Source organism: Amborella trichopoda, chromosome 2 (assembly GCF_054954075.1).
Source record: "Amborella trichopoda isolate Santa Cruz 75 chromosome 2, AtrichopodaSantaCruz75HAP2 v2.0, whole genome shotgun sequence".
In the NCBI taxonomy this organism is placed as follows: domain Eukaryota; kingdom Viridiplantae; phylum Streptophyta; class Magnoliopsida; order Amborellales; family Amborellaceae; genus Amborella; species Amborella trichopoda.
The window spans coordinates 6,828,825-6,844,929 of NC_142337.1; the positions used below are offsets into that span (position 1 = coordinate 6,828,825).

General features: G+C 38.2%; 2 protein-coding genes across 13 annotated transcripts; one reads left to right on the plus strand and one right to left on the minus strand.

Annotated features, from left to right (window-relative positions):
* The first annotated feature begins 1,474 nt into the window (after nucleotides 1-1,474).
* Nucleotides 1,475-7,420, plus strand: LOC18443175 (putative protein phosphatase 2C 43). Of its 3 annotated transcripts, none has more exons than XM_020672730.2 (4): nucleotides 1,475-2,013; nucleotides 4,552-4,919; nucleotides 6,116-6,352; nucleotides 6,620-7,420. In XM_020672730.2, the coding sequence occupies exons 1-4, from the start codon at nucleotides 1,740-1,742 to the stop codon at nucleotides 6,920-6,922; spliced, it is 1,182 nt and encodes a 393-aa protein (XP_020528389.1). In that variant the 5' UTR covers nucleotides 1,475-1,739; the 3' UTR covers nucleotides 6,923-7,420. The 3 variants fall into 3 exon arrangements, with proteins under 3 accessions (XP_020528389.1, XP_088713804.1, XP_088713805.1); XM_088857679.1 differs by lacking the exon at nucleotides 1,475-2,013 and adding an exon at nucleotides 5,454-5,627 and having other exon boundaries at nucleotides 4,820-4,919; XM_088857678.1 differs by lacking the exons at nucleotides 6,116-6,352; nucleotides 6,620-7,420 and adding an exon at nucleotides 5,454-5,574 and having other exon boundaries at nucleotides 1,574-2,013.
* A 408-nt stretch (nucleotides 7,421-7,828) lies between these two features.
* Nucleotides 7,829-15,604, minus strand: LOC18443176 (protein NARROW LEAF 1). 10 transcript variants are annotated; one of them, XM_088857670.1, is made up of 6 exons: nucleotides 15,506-15,604; nucleotides 13,164-13,703; nucleotides 12,683-12,826; nucleotides 10,797-11,037; nucleotides 9,612-10,112; nucleotides 7,829-8,820 (listed from the first exon to the last, which is right to left on the minus strand). In XM_088857670.1, exons 2-6 carry the CDS (start codon nucleotides 13,632-13,634, stop codon nucleotides 8,288-8,290), a joined length of 1,890 nt encoding a protein of 629 aa, XP_088713796.1. In that variant the 5' UTR covers nucleotides 13,635-13,703; nucleotides 15,506-15,604; the 3' UTR covers nucleotides 7,829-8,287. The 10 variants fall into 10 exon arrangements, with proteins under 10 accessions (XP_088713796.1, XP_088713803.1, XP_020528456.1 ...); XM_088857677.1 differs by having other exon boundaries at nucleotides 13,164-13,638; nucleotides 15,344-15,556; XM_020672797.2 differs by having other exon boundaries at nucleotides 15,344-15,555.
* Between the last annotated feature and the right edge of the window lie 501 nt (nucleotides 15,605-16,105).

The window sequence follows — 16,105 nt, forward strand, 5'->3', positions numbered from 1 at the left end:
AAACCCAAGAGGTAGACCCAATCAGAGTCCGGGTATGGGTTCAAAAATTAGACATGGCGGATCGGGTCCAAGTCCAAATCTTAATCCGAACAATATTTGGGTCCGGGTCCGGTACAATTTTTTGGGTCCTAAAAAAAAAGGGCCTAGCCGGCCCGTTTGAGCCGGCCGTCTCATGCCCGAAGCCCGTGACCAACCCACCTCAGCTTGGGCTCGGTCCCATGGCCACATTTTGTGGCGCAGAGCCTAGTTTTTGAGGGCGAGGCTGAGTGGGGCGTTCGGCCCGTACCTGACATTTCAACTTGGAAAAAGGGTTAAGTCGATTATATTAAGTTGGCATTGATCATGCTAGGTCCCATCAAGGAAGGACAAGTCTCTAATTAACCTTGATTTGTGTTTAGAACGAACACAACCCTTTGTCCATTCATTCTATAACATTTGAAAAATGTGCGCCCAATCCCTGTTTTTTTTACCTCGCGGGGCTAAATCTATTTAACCTCGAGAAAAACTTGCAGTGGCTTGGCTTGGCTTGGCTTGAGATTAATTTAACAGTAGTAACACCAATCACGATAGAGCTCATATAAGAGTCCAAACTCGTGATTAAGTTTCAAGCCAAACACTACCTTAATAAATGTTTGGTAAAGCAAGTTGGAGTCCATCACTATTCACCATTCAAGCGGTTGCCAAATGCTTCTCTCTCTCTCTCTCTCTCTAAGTAGGCTTGAGTGCATAAGGTTACGATTGTTTTTCTTCTCTCACAAGACGCAACAGGTGTTAGTTTTTCAGAGAGAGAGAGAGAGTATAAAACTAAAGATTGATTAAGAGGAGAGAGAATAACTTAAAATGAATCAAAAAGAGAGAGAGAGTCATTGAAGATTATTGATTACGAGAAGCCAAAAGAGAGAGCCAGGTTGTTGACTTTAGAGAGCTTAAGGAGAGAGAGAGAGAAAGCAACTTAAAATGGATTAAGATAGAGAAATACAACTTAAAATGGATTAAGAGAGAGCGAGAGAACTTAAAATGGATTAAGAGAGAGAGAAAGACAACTTAAAATGGATTAAGAGAGAGAGAAAGAGGGGTTGTTAACTCTAGAGAGAGAGAGCATAACTCGAAGTCACGATTGATCAAGAGAGAGAGAGAGGTGGCCCCACAACCAAGATTGTAGAGAGAGAATGAGCGTACGTGATTCTAAACAATTTGTTAAGCGACCTTAATTCCTTCAATTAATTAAGTAATAAATTCGTAACCTAAGCAAAGACACAGATCGTTAAACAGTGCAGTGCAGTGCAGTGCAGTGCAGTGCAGTATTCGAACAAGGGACTGTGACCCTAATCACTTCGATTAGATGCCTAAACCACCCTTCCCTTCCCTTCCCTCTCCAAAATCCCACATTTGACGATATTGCCCTCCCCCACCCGCTCCTTATGGTTCGCATTTTCAAGACACAGGCCATATTCGTCATAACAACAAAATGTCAGGACGGCTTTTGTCAAACTCCAAGTTCAAAAAACTGTCACTCCTCTCCCCCTCCCCTCTCTTTCTCTCTCTATATAACCCTCTTCTCTGTCTCTCTCTCAAACCCACCTTCCATTTTCCCCGCTTTCTCTCTCATCAGAGCACCCCTTCTCTCTCTAGAAACCGCTTTTCTGCATTTGGGTAGTCCTGGTTCGCCCCCACAAAACCGCTTCTCTCTTGTGAAGTGGTTTCTCTCTCTGTAAAACTGTCAATTGAGGGGCTGAGAGATGTTTTCCTGCTTCAAGTTCAGGAAACAGGGCACCTCCAATAGAGGGGAGAGTAGCCAACCAGAGATTCCAGACCCTCTTCTATGGCAGAAAGAGCTCTGTTCCCATTCAATTGGGGAGTTCTCCATTGGTATTGTTCAAGCGAACCAGTACTTAGAAGACCAGGTACTGGTTGATACCTGGAAGAATGCTCTCTTTGTCGGTGTTTTCGATGGTCACGGTGGTGATGTAGCGGCTCATTTCGTTGCTGATAATCTTTTGCTCCACCTCATTAGTATGACATTTCTCTCTCTCTTTCTCTTTCTATCTCTGTTTTTCTTTCTAACATTTGTTGCTGGTGTTTCTTGATGGAATTCCAATTGGGTTTTATAGTTTAATATGTTTTTTCTTAATTGGTGGAGAATTGTATGTTCTTGATTTTTGGTATATTGCTTTTTTTCTTTTTTTCTCTTTTTTTCACAGTTGTTTGTGTTTCTGTTTGTGAGATTGCGTGTCTTCCTCTCTCTTGTTTAATTAATTATCTTGGACTTTGTGAATTTTTATTTACAATCACTGTCATGTAATGTGACATTGTGAATGCAGTAATTCTGATCTTTTCTTTGGACTTTGACTTCTGTGGACTTTGACATGTTTTCTTGCTGTTGAAAGTGGCTTTGCTTGATTGGAGGGAAGTCTTTATTCTCTCTCTCTCTCTCTCTCTCTCTCTCTCTCTCGTTCTCTGAGTTTTCTCAATTTCGCTTCTCGGCTGATACAGTATTGGTAACTTTGTTCTAGATTGATAGCTAATCTATGTGTTTAGTCATTTTGTATGCTCTTCTGTTATGATACTGCTAATGCACCCACTGCAGTTCTTTTCTGATAATCTCTTTATGAAATGGCCTTGTTGCTGGGAATTATCTTGCTTTAATGGGGGGAACTTGTAATTCTTTGATTATTTTGTCTCCTTTGTGACTCTTTGAATTATGAAAACTCTCTCTCTCTCTCTCTCTCTCTCTCTCTCTCTCTCTCTCTCTCTCTCTCTCTCTCTCTCTCTCTCTCTCTCTCTCTCTCTCTCTCTCTCTCTCGTGTGTGTATTTTTTATGTTCTTGACTTTTGGCATCATTGCTTACCTTGATATGGATCATTTTTTTTTCCTGGATTTTGAGAGGTATAGCGAATCATGGAAAATCATCATTTGCAACTGCGGTTGTTGTAGGCATCTTCACTTCTGTACCTGATCATTTTCTTTTGGAATTTTCCTTATTTGTTGAAATTAGTGTCTTATATTTTGGACTACTTGCATGTCATTTAATTTTTAGTGCTTTTGTTTTCATTTTGATAATTGTTACCCATCTTTTAATTATATGATTTTATGCTTTTTATTTCCATATTTTATTGATTGATTTTGTGATGGCTCTGCTTTCCATCTCTTAGTGATGGTTCTTGTGGTCCTTTGGACTCACAGTGCTTTATTTAGTTCTCTGCATTATCTTTTCTTCACTTTGTGGCAGTTTTTAATACTCTCTCTCTTGGTGATGATGGTGCATATGTTCCTTTTTGTCCAGTCATTCTTTGATGGTGGCATTGCCTTTCTGGTGATGACGCTGTGAGATTATGGGGCATGCGTTACTCACTTGTCTGGTTTTTCTGTTCCATTTTTTTAAACGAGCTCATTCTTTTACAGCTCTTTTATGAATTTGGTTACTATTAATATGTATTTATCGTTTCACTTGTTTCTTGAAGCTCATTAGTTTCTTGATGTTGATGACCGGTTGCATAATCACGATAACTATTGGTCTTTACAACTTCCTGTTCTTTATCTTCTTATCAGTTTCTAATAATATCTTTTGAATGGTCAAAATCTAGATTAGGATCCTGATGTTGGCTATTAACTATCGCATATTTCCCTCGCAGTTATGGTGGCCTTTTTTAGAACTTGTGGGTGGTGATTATTGTTCTAGCTGTCTTTTGATACTTTTTGTATTTGTCATTTTTATATTTATTTGTACTGTTATTTCTTTTTCTTCAGTACTTGCAGTGAGAGATTATACCAAGTGATTATTATCTTTATACAGTCTGTCTTTTGGTGGTTTCTGTTTGAATATTTTCTTTTTCTTAAGATGGCTTTTATAGTAGGGCGTTCCTTTACAGGAGGAAATTTATATTAGAAAAAGGTGGGTGCACCTTCTCTAAAAGAAGACAAGATGTATTTTAAAAGACATTTCTCATGAATGGAGTCTTATAAGTCTCTGAAATGTTTAGATTTACAGTTTGAAATATTTGATTTTTTTACTAGTTTTCAAAATGCAAGGCATGCCAAGCAATTTTCTGGACCACTTTGTTGCTAGTCTTTTTTGTTTTGGTTTCCATTTTACGCTTTTGCTAGTTTAAAAGGAAACTTTTCATTATATTCGATTGCACGGTTAGTCTATTTTTTAATTTAGAAATGTGATTTTTTCTGTAGTCATAACTGGATATGATCCTTATTGGATAATCCTTTAACTTGATAGAGAGTTAGGTCAGCATCTGTAATGGCTTGGCTAACTAGCATAAAAACACCTGCAACACATTCTCTGAGTCATGCACAGTCGTCAGTCACTTGTGTGATCCATATTACCATTTTGTAAGGTTGTACTAAATGATTTTTCTAGATGCTATCGAGCTAGATTTCTATTGCTACTTAGCAGTCGCTGTTTCTTGCATTCATTTATCTGCATGTTTCAACAATTGGGTTCTGTTTTCCCTGTTTCTTGCATTCATGCCTATTACATAAGGAATGTTAAGGTTTATTTGTATCAGAGGATTTAATAGGTGAGAATATTCTTATTCTCAGGGTTTGTAAAGGAAAGAGGAGGAACAATATGCGAAGATATAATAACGAGAGCCTTTATGGCCACTGATGACGGTTATTTTACACATGCGCGAAATACACGGGATGCAAATCCAACGATTTCAGCAAATGGATCATGTTGTCTGGTTGGAATATTCTGGGATGGGATGTTATATGTTGCTAATGCCGGGGATTCAAGAGCAATTGTTGCGTTTTCAAGCGGACCAAACAAATTCATCACGGAGCAATTGACTCAGGAGCATAATGCAAAATATGAGGACATAAGGAGAGAGATGTTCCAACTCCATCCTGATGATAGCCAAATTGTTATTTATAAGAATGGGGCATGGCGAGTCAAAGGAATTGCTCAGGTAAGTTTTAACGTTATGCTTATGGTAATAGTTTACTCATTCATATAGTTACATCGTTCTTACTTTGTTTTATATAAATCCAATGTAATTGCTTTTGTTTATTTTTCCAGTACCGAACTAATGATCCTTCATTATGTGTGAAATCAAAGTTACCTTCAGAGTGCTTGTACTATGTTGTTAATAGCCTATAACAGCATCCAAGTAACTTCATGTAGACTATTACTTAATAGAAAGAGCTTTATGTTAAGAAAGTATTGGAGCTGTTATCAGTTCCTCTTGAGTTATACTTATTAGCGATGAGAAACTCAATAATTTTTTAAAGTTTGATACAAAACCCATTGCAGGCCCTGCATTGCATTGGTTGGTGACAATCTTGGGATGATCTGACTTAATGTTAAACAGTGGTGCTCAATTCTTGCTATGGCTTATCACTTTGATTCTTTGGGCTAATTGATAGGGGCCATTTTTGCACTCCTTGTGGTAGTTTACTGATTTTTATGGTATCAAATTTATTCATCTCTTGTACTTTTGTAGTATTAGAAACTGCCCAATCCTAGAAGGTTATGAGGCAATGTACTACTTTCCAGGGGCTGATAATTCCAGTTTTTCCTTCTTGGGGTTCTCATCTTGATGGAGTTCCATAAACACACCATTGGCATTATAACTTGCCCCATCCTTCAACCTCTAGAACCAGGCCTTGACAACAAGGTAGTTAATATACTTGTCTACCATGGAAATATAACTAGATTGTCTTCTCACAGTTGACTCCAGGATGATTGGATACAAGTGCTTAATTTCTGAAATTTTGTTTTTTCTGTTCTTGTTATGGATATGAGCAGTTTTAAGAACAACTCTCTCTCTCTCTCTCTCTCTCTCTCTCTCTCTCTCTCTCTCTCTCTCTTTCTCTCTCTCTCTCCCCGCATACTGAAGCTGTGTTTCTTCTTTTTTTTTTGGTTAAGTAAGCTATGTTTCTTCTTAACATGGTAAATGTGCCTAAGCCATCCTCTTGTTTGGACCTGTGAGAGCAAAATACAAAATGTGTTTTTAGAATAGTGATATCAGTGTTTTTATCCTCATATAATCTCATATATTAATATGCGATCAAGTTCCTCTCTTGGTTTCACAGTCTTTAAGTTAGCGCAATACAAGCATATTGGTTGGATCTAGTACTGATAGGATTTGCTGATTTTTGGTAGGTCACAAGATCCATTGGTGATCTATATCTGAAGAGTCACGAATTTGCCATGGGCCCTTCTTACCCACGATTCCACCTTGCTGAACCCCTCAGCAAGGCTGCATTATCAGCTGAGCCTACAATTCTAACAAGGCCCTTAAAGCCTGAAGACAGGTTCTTTATTTTTGCATCTGATGGTCTATGGGAGCAACTCTCCAATGAAGAAGCTGCTGAACTTGTGTTCAACAATCCAAGGCAGGTGTGTATTTCCCAACTATTTTTTCACAACTGACATGCACAATTATTTGGAATTGTGTTATTTACATTCTTGAGAAATAATAACCAGGTCCATTAATAATAAAAAATTTGAAGAAAAAAAAATCTTGAAATTGGCCTATCATTTTGACCCATCTGTGAGCAATGGACTTTGGTTCAATCTAAACCATCCCAAATCTGAACTTCAAAAAAAGAAGACCCAACTCTGATTTTTGTGCAGAATTAACTTCTAATTTTCCTATTTGTGCAGGGAATAGCAAAGAGGCTTGTCATGCAAGCTATCGAGGTGGCAGCTAGGAAGAGGGCGACAGACTACTCCAACCTGAAAACAATTCAACCTGGCTCCAGGCGTCATTTCCACGATGACATCAGTGTTGTAGTTGTATTTGTGGATCATGAACTGGTTGATAGGCTTCCCAACCAGTCAACCAGGGCAGTCTCAATAAGGGGTTTTGTCAATAATGAATGGCCTTCACTCTTCTCTCTCTTGGAAAATGAAACAGAGGACGTGCGCACAGGCATCTCGATTGAGGGTGCAGGAAGCAGCTCCTGAACATCAATGTGGCAGTTGCAGCACTTGAGAAGAATCATTCGAGAATTTTTTCTCTCTGTTTTCTCCCCCTTCACTTCAGTATCGTCCAAATTGGATGGCATTGGCTGCACACATGTTGCAATTCTTATCAAGGTTCAGACTTGATTTTTTGCAGAGAGACCTTAGCTGGTAAAAGAGAGGCTTTTGGCAGGAAACAGTTCTACTAATGGCAATGCTAAGGAGGCGTAATTAGCTCAGGTCTGCTTTTTGGAGTGCGAATTCATTGTAAAGAGGCATTCTTTTTCCCCGTTTTTTCTTTTACCTTCTTTTATTCTTTACAACTTTGATCTCATTCATCTGAATCATCTGATTCTCTAATTCATCTTCTTCATTTTATCCATGGATTCCAAGAAAGTTGTATTGTCATGAGCCATCTCACCTGATTGAAGATTTGCTTCATGAACTTCTTGCGGGCTTGTACTTACCAGAAACCATGGAATGATATTGTTTTGAATAACATGTGGGGGAGTCATCATGATGAATACAGACACAGTAGGTGAGTTTTATTCTTGCAATTTTGTCTCTGGATTACCATGTGACTTTTCACACACACACACAGAGCATGCATGTGTGTGCTTCTTCTAGGGTTAGGGTTAGAATGCTATGATGTTTGGAATAACCAAAGGGGCCAGACGAATAAGCATTTCATTACATGCTTCTTCATGGTTTCTGAAAATTTCACACAATGAAGATGCTGGACATCCCACAATTAAAAAAAAAAAAAAAAATTAAAAAAAAAATATTAAAAAAATAAATAAATTAAAAAATAAATAAATAAATAAAAGAAAAGAAGTGAAGGTTAGAAAAGACACTGGACGACCTGTGGTATTTATTGGCACTTGCTCATATATAATAGAACCTTTCAACTTTTAAGAAGGCTGTATCCTTCATAGAATTTAAAACAAATGAACACATTCTTCTGCACTGGAGAGTACATAAAGGGCCCTCCACAAAGGCCTTTGTGCCCTCCCAAAAAGGCCCTCCCACAAACGTACCTTCCCTTTCATACAACGGCCAACAGACATTATCAAATGACGCAATATATGCGCCTAAAATCATCTAAACCTGATATGCAATTCTGAACTGATTGAAGGTTTCAAGACATAGCCTCAATGCACAGTGAATTTCACTTTTCAAACTCTCGGCATAGCTCAAAACTTCAAATAGGAGTGGGGTTCACAATGGCCTGCTGCCTTCTCTCTCTCTCGCTCTCTCTCACACACACACGCACACATGGACTTCCACTCCAATGATTCCCTCTACCTTAGATCTGTTGAAAACCCAGAGAATCAGTTACTTTGTATGCTTTTCATCCAACTGTGCAGCTCACTTGGATTCTTCAGAATGAACAGCTAAATCAGAACGCACTCTCTTTGTTTCTCTCTCTCCTAGCTGTAACCCAATGCCCATGTCTTCACACTGGAGTTCTCTCTCTCCCGTGTGCAACCCTATTCTTTTGTCTTTACTCTTGAGCCCTCTCTCTCCCAAGTGTAGCCCAATGCTTATGTCTTCACTCGACAAATCCTTCAATGCAGAAAGATTCTCTATTTCCTTGTTTCTCTCATCATTTAGAAGCTTTGGTGACAGGCTCTGGAAGCTTGGGATGAACTGATGCTCCACACTGGTCACAGGGTTATGTGGCCCTACATGGTCTGGATTCTTGAACAAGGAGTCTGGTTCAGGTGTTGACCCACCTCCATAAGGGAAATTTTGAATAGTTATGCCCAAGGGTTCATATTGGCCTTCTGTTTTTTCCTTTGGCAATATGCCTTCTGTGGTGTGTGCTCGTGGTGAGGACTCCCCTACAGTGGAGCCACCGGCCACAGCTGATGCACTTCGTCGATGCTCATGGATGGCTTCTGTTATTCACAACATGGTAAGACTTCAGAACCAATAGTGGATGCTAAGGACCTTAAAAGGATCAATGACTTCATAGAAAAACATGGAGATATTGGAAAGCTTTAGAAATACAAGAATATAACTGTTAAACTATGAAGAAAATAGCAGAGACAAGAAAACTGAAGTACACATGTATCATGAGGATGTTTAGATGGAAACTGCTTAGACACAAAGGAAACTTAAGTGTCAACATATAATGAGGATGTTTCTGTAGGGTAGGGTATTGCGCTTTAACTAATTGAGTTATATAAGTGCATAACCAATTAGAAGTAGAATATGATGAGGAATGATGATGGTCGAAGAGAGAGAGAGAGAGAGAGAGAGGAAAAAAGAAGGGGGGTGGGATGTTGGAGGGGGGTGGGATGTTGGAGGGGGAGCGCAGGGGCTAAGATTTTGGTGGTTCCTCAAATACCCAAGGTAGTCTGATCGTGAAAATATGTTAGGTCATTTAGTAAGCCTCAATATTGGGCTAAAGTACTGTTTTTGCCTTTTAGGAATGTCCAGGCAACAGAGCTGGTATATAATCTTGCGAGGTACATGGACTGCAAGGACTCAATCTTTGGCTTTAACTTTGAGAATATAATCCAAGCCTCCCTCCATAAAATGAAGAAACTCTCAACACGTTTTTTATTAGACCCATTTCGATATGCACCGGCCAGGGATCCGGGGATCAAAGTCTCAAAATAATGAACTCCATTTAATACCCATTATGTTACTGACTACATGTGCCTAAGGAGTTTAAAGAACTAACCTTGGAGTCCTTCACTGGTTGTTATTAGATCGAGTTCTAGTTGATCAAGAAGGCGCCCAAGGTCAACCCCACTTGTCCAATTCTCGGGATCCGAGCCATGTTTCAGCTTTAACCTCCCTCGATTAGCAGTCCCACCCCATATGATTCCTATGGGTCTTGGCTTCTCGTCGTTATCCATGGTCATGAGAATTAGACTTCCACTATCCCCTTCCAAATCAAAAGCTTGTTTATTCTCTCCAACAACAAGAAAATCAGTAAAGAAGCAAATTCCTCTCTCATCATTGTATTCAAGGGCATAGGCCATTATTGTACCAGTTGTCAAACCAGAGCTCCTCCCCACCTTCACCACATGCTTCCCCACAAGGGTGTCAACATGAGCCTGTAAGTCCACCACCATTACATCCCCAATGGTTCCTACGCCTTTCACTGAAGTGGTCACGTTGGTTATATCAAAACTATCAGCAAAAGGAATGAATGCCCCGTCGGCCCTAACGAATGTCTCTGCAAGTGCATTGAGCAATAAGTAGTGTGTTCATTTAGAGTAAAAATGTTAAAAAATCAAACTGTAGTCAGAGGTCTGACTTTGTGAAAAATATGAAGGCAGTTGGCAAATCAAGTCAGCATTTTTGTAATAAAAAGAAAAAGGGAATCCAAGATAGGAAACAATAATAAAATCATACAATCTATTTCAATGGATTCTGCATTGTCGATATGGTTTTAGACATAATTGAGATACAAAAGAGAGAGCAGAAACTAGTGAAATTCCACAAAAGAATCAGGCCTCTATTTTCAAGTATTGTATCGCCTGACTGAACTTCTTGTACTCTGAACTTTTCGAGGGAAAATATAGCATAACCCAATGGACAATGACGAGATACTAGTCAATTTGGTCATTACTGTCTACTGTATTAATGGGTGGTAATGCAAAGAGGCCAGGATCATCCAGAACAAAAGATTTAAATTTTAAATTCTTAGGAAATAAGGGTAGAAATAGAAATTAATCTTAAAATTCAGAGGAAATATGGGTAGATAACCCCGTTGGATCCCACTCTCCATCACACTCAATAGATTCAATGGATGGTGATGACCCAACAGAATATGGTTTATTCAAGACCAATTGGATTAGAGTATACTTTCCCCATTTTAAGTATAGGCTTATCTCAAAAGGTGTTGAAATTGGGTTACCTGGGTTGGTTCCTGCAAAGATATCATACCAAACATCATCTGTGATGAATGAAGTTGCCCTCTCCACTGCACCTAAATAAATCCCTGGCCCAAGGTTGGGTGGTAAAGGGTGAAACATCTTCTGGTTAGGATAGTCTAAGTCCACTGCGACGTGTCGATTTGTGAGGAAACCAACTTGTTGACTTCCTGTTCGGCTTTTGACGATGGCACCCAAAGTACCATATGTCTCTTGACTTGCGACCTACAAAGTTAAGGGTATATGGTCTTTACATGAGAAACTGACAACATCAGTATGGTCATAATTAACATTTCAGAAGAAGAATGACATTGGGCAAGAGAATTTGACAAGCAAACAGAAATGTATAACCAGTGCCCCTCGTTTGGAATGTCTTTGTCAATGGTTAGTCTTTTTAGTGTTCAAACCGTTTTCTTTCTTGTTATTCTGGTCAGACAAGGACCTGCTAAACCTCTGGATCAGTGGGAACCATTCGAGAAAGCAGCCAAAAGTCAGTCTATGAAAAAGGATGTTTCCAAAATAATTTTTTTTTTAACAAGTTTCAAAATTAGTTGTTATGAGCTTCAACATCATAAGAAACCAAAATATCAGAAAGCCAAACTAGATGGAAGTCACCAGTAAATACAATATGGAGTTGTGGACTTCAACATTATTCTACTGATTAATATTTGAATTGTTCGATTTCCATTTGTTATTTGAACTGTTGAACTCAACAAGCGCATTTCTATATCTCTCCAATATTATAGTCCTCAAGGTTGATTTATAAGTTCCCATGCAAAGAGAGTACCTTCTAGAGGCCACAATCAATGAATGCCAGTGTTAAACATTAACTGAAATAGAATTTACCATCATTAATGCATGAACAAAATGAAAATTTTGAGTAGAGGCCAGTGAACCAGAAATTCTAGCACACGGTCTTACATGTCATTCAACTGAGCAATATCAATTACATGCAAGAGACAATAATAGCTGGTTTTCTTCTTTCCAAAAAACAAATCATCAGCTGAGGATCCCTTCATTTCCCCCTTGTCTAGTGTCCAAGAACAACTATAGCAATTCTCCCTTGTCTAATGTCCAAGAACAACTCCAGCCATTCCTCCTTGTCTAGTGTCCAAGAACAACTCTAGCAATTCCCCTTGTCTATCGTCCAAGAACAACCCTAGCCACACACTTGGTACATGTTTCAGACTAAATGACATATATATAGCTTGCACTCAGACTTTATGAGCTTTGTCAGAAAAATCTGGCTATTTTTCCTTTAACTTTATGACAGTGGCCAGCCAAATGTGTCTGTTATCCCTTGGACAATGACTGTCTTAAAGAATCATACAGTAAACAATCTTTCTATATTAAGAGCTGCCATCCTTTTAATCCATCACCAGCCACATCAGATCGAACACTTACACTTTTCACAACAACAACTTGGCTTGGTTGTCAGAATTCTTCCCAGCAGCCAAACACGGGCTACAGCCATGAATTTTCTATATTATCCTCCGTGCACCATTCATGTGTGTAATATAGTTATCTATGTCACATGCATTACATGTGATACCAACATTTTACATGAACACATGCAAACACATGTATATAGCTCTTTTTCCCCATATTTTTGACATTTTTAGATTCTTTTGAAGCAAAAAAAAAGAGAGAAGGACAAGTCAACTCAGTTTCCCTTGCGACTAAACTGAACTGAGTTCATTTGGCTTTTAATTAGAAAGGTCAACTAGTTGCATATCATATTAAGGCTATATTTATGCTTTTTAGATCAAGCCTTGACATAACTTGGGATTTCACCATTTGAAATTCATCAGTTACCAGCTAGGGACTTCCACTTCATGAAAGAGAGTTGCGAAGTGGAAATAGGTTGTACCTGGGAACCAGAACCAATGCAAGGGTCACTTCCTCTCAAACCATCCACAAGCTCAGAGTATATTTGCTCTTTGGGTAGTGCAGCGGGTGCACCGTAATAGGAGAACTCCACAACATCCACATCACACCATACACCTCCTGGTCCCTATTTATGGAAAGCCAAGAAAATATCACAACTTCTCCAATGAAGCCTCTACACTAAAGAAGAAAAGATATCAACAGAACATCTAGAGATTCTACTCAATAACAAAGACAGTCAAAAAAAGAGAAAACAGATAGAAATGATGCAACATGGAAGACATACAAATTCAAATCGCTTTCTCTATATGTCTTTCCGATATTGCAGCACCTCTCTTGGTATGTAGCATTGGCGACATGCATTGCATGTGTTGCATAATGGTTGAGTTTGTTAATGAGCAAAAAGAAAACAAATAAAAGAAGTGAAACTAATTTAATAAAAGGAAGGCGCTTCTGTTTGTAACCTCGAGAGCCAAAGGCAAGCATTGAACATGGCTTAGCCACTGGTGATGCACCTTTCGAGCAACAAAGACAATGATAGCTGGTATATCAGTCAATAACCCCCTCCTGATGCGAAACCCAACTGCTGTTCCAAGGCTGTAACGCCTCAAAATCTTGCTATGAAAAGCTCTAATTGTCATCAACTCAAGCAATGTGGTAGCTCGTTGTCCACTTGGAAGGTGGTCAACAGTTTCATGGAAGGCATCCTTTCGAAGGTTTATGAAATAATTTGCTCGATCCTCAGCTGAGTCATTCAACCGAGTTGATGCAGGCCATAAGAAGTAGGCTGCATTGCTCTCAGAGTGAGGCCCCCCTGAAGCAAAGGCCTCGAGGTGTGTTGGGCTCCTCGAATTATGATGGCAAAGGTTGCGTTCTAAATCGAGTGCTGATTCTTCAGATTGCATTGACCCCGAATGGTGCCTCCCCAATTCCATTGACCTATAGGTATCCAAATCTTTTCCGAAACTTAGAAAAAAATGATCCCTAATCTTTTTGAAAAGAGCCTACAAAAACTTGAGATCAGAAAAGATGCAAATTTCGTAATATGAACTTGATACAATATCTGAAAAGACGCAATAACACATTATTACAAAAGATGAGTTTCACATCATAATATCTAAAATTGTATCTGAAGAATATCTAAAAGAAACTACAATCCAAAATCAGATAAGTAACAAGCTTACATTATAAATTTGGGACATTATCTGAACAATAATCTAAGATCTACAAACCAACATCAGAAACAAATAAATTTCATATCATGATTTTGATATTCACAACGAAACAATTCACAGTCTCAGCATGAAACAGGTACATTTTGATAGAATTTAGAACGATAAAGCATGAGATTGTCTTGTTTTCATCTAGTTTATGGGAATAATATTTTTGAGCTTCCCCAATATTTATGAATACTTTCTTCACTGCAATAAAATAATAATAATTATAAACTCCGTTTATTTGCAGACTCCTTAATAGAATTGACAATAATGAATCAGGAATTCAGAGGGATAGGCCTGGAGAAGAGGGAAAACCATATAATAATTTCGCAGGGAAAACCCAAACACAGACTCTCAAAGAGGTGAGTCTTTTAACAGAATTTAGACCATGAAAGCATGGGGTTGCAATGTTAAGACTGCCCAATTTATAAGAAATACAGATTAACCAACATCAAGGAATTGGTGCAAGACCCAAAATATATGATCCATAATTGCAATTCTCTAAAGTCGAAAACAACCAACCTGAAATCCAGAAAATCTTCCCAAATAAGAAAAACTCACATTTTAGTGAAAAAAAAGGAAATAAATAAATAAAGCTAGTTACATATTCTCCAATTGAAATTAAAGAAATATAAAATAAGACTCGGTGAAATCTAATAGTAGGACTTGGTGAAGGTTCCACAGCAAAGAGCCAATAAAAAACTCTGCAGTTACAGGAAATACTAAAAAACATCACAATATGAGCTTCTCCAATATTAAAAAAAAAAGGAAGGGGGAAAGGGAAAAGACAAGACCTAAAACAAAACACTGGCATAGTTTTCATGGCTATAAGTTATTTATTAGAAAGACACCAGAAAATAAGAATTATATTCAAAACGATCCAAATAAAATACAATAAACTGAACAAAACAAAGCGGTCCCCCTAACAAATAAAGTCTCATAAAACTCTACAAAAGAAACAAGGAACACAGTAACACAAACCTGCAACTTCTCTACAAAGCCCCACAAAAATAAAAGCAACGATATTTACTCCCTTCCTTCCAAATCAAAAGCTCCTTGGATTACATCACAGTTAATACTTAAAAACAATGCAACCCACAACACACACAAGCCTCAATGAAAACTTTGAAATGAGGATTTTTCTCTGTCTTACTGTTAGAACTTAGTAGTATTGCCTCCCTCAATGCATTCTCAAAAATGATAAACCACCTATGAGAGAGAGAGGCTTTCTCTTTCTATAGTTAATATCTTTCTACTATACTCTCAAAAGCAACCACAAAAAACTTGGTGTGTAGAGAGAGGGAGTGGGTGGTGGCAGTGATAGGAACCAAAGATTTGGAGGTGGGTACTGAAGAATGGCTCCATGTGGTGAGTAAAGGAAGAATCTAGTCAATAGAAGCAAGACAAAGAGTGAGGAGAGGCCGCACCAGTAAAAGGCAAAACCAGTACAGTATATTCACTGGAGCGCCAGCACCTCAGTGGAGAGAGAAAGAAGAGTATTTTAACGCTAACACCAGGAACGATGTTGCGGAGAGAGAAACATGTTAAGAGGGAGAGGGAGAGAGAGAGAGGCGTTCTCAGAATTATACCTACGAATTTTCAAATGGACATGGTTTCTATGAGTCTTCGGACTCAGTACAAATGCAGGCCCCCCTTAGTAATCTATTTTTAAAACAAATTTTGCCCTAAATAAATCGGAGATTATCAATGCGAAAAGAATTTATATAAGCGTGGGGCTCTAAACAATCAAATTAACGCATATCTCAAAAATACACTCGAAGAGGTTGTGTTGATGTTAAAAAATCCACAAATCAATCTCAACATGTATGAACATGAAATTAAAAATAGTGCATCTTGCAATGTATTTTTTTGGACGGTCAATTTTCAAGATTATCAAGTGTTTATAGATTTGTTCAATCGATATTTTTTTAAAACTTTAAATTTTATAATTACAGATAAAAAAAATTTAAGCCATCGCAAAGATTTACATTATTGAAATCTCTTTTAACATTATTTCAATGTGCGCTTTAATTTCATTGTTAGGGCCTCCGAGGCTGTAATAAAAAGTTAAAACTAAAGTTAAGAGTGCGATTTGTATAGAGCCAAGGCTCTAAACAATTAAATTAGACCCTACATCCAAATAGTATCGATAAATATGGTTTCAATACTGAAAATCTTTGTGATAGCCT

Bases quoted from the DNA above. Each gene is read 5' to 3' on its own strand.
- LOC18443176 (XM_088857670.1), bottom strand. From the start codon at position 13,634: ATGGAATTGGGGAGGCACCATTCGGGGTCAATGCAATCTGAAGAATCA. The intron at 12,827-13,163 runs GTTACAAACAGA...TTCCATAAATAG, and splicing joins GCTTGCCTTTGGCTCTCGAG to GGACCAGGAGGTGTATGGTG. The intron at 10,113-10,796 runs GTAACCCAATTT...ATGCACTTGCAG, and splicing joins CTTTGCAGGAACCAACCCAG to AGACATTCGTTAGGGCCGAC.
- LOC18443175 (XM_020672730.2), top strand. From the start codon at position 1,740: ATGTTTTCCTGCTTCAAGTTCAGGAAACAGGGCACCTCCAATAGAGGG. The intron at 2,014-4,551 runs GTATGACATTTC...TCTTATTCTCAG, and splicing joins TCTTTTGCTCCACCTCATTA to GGTTTGTAAAGGAAAGAGGA. The intron at 6,353-6,619 runs GTGTGTATTTCC...CTATTTGTGCAG, and splicing joins TGTTCAACAATCCAAGGCAG to GGAATAGCAAAGAGGCTTGT.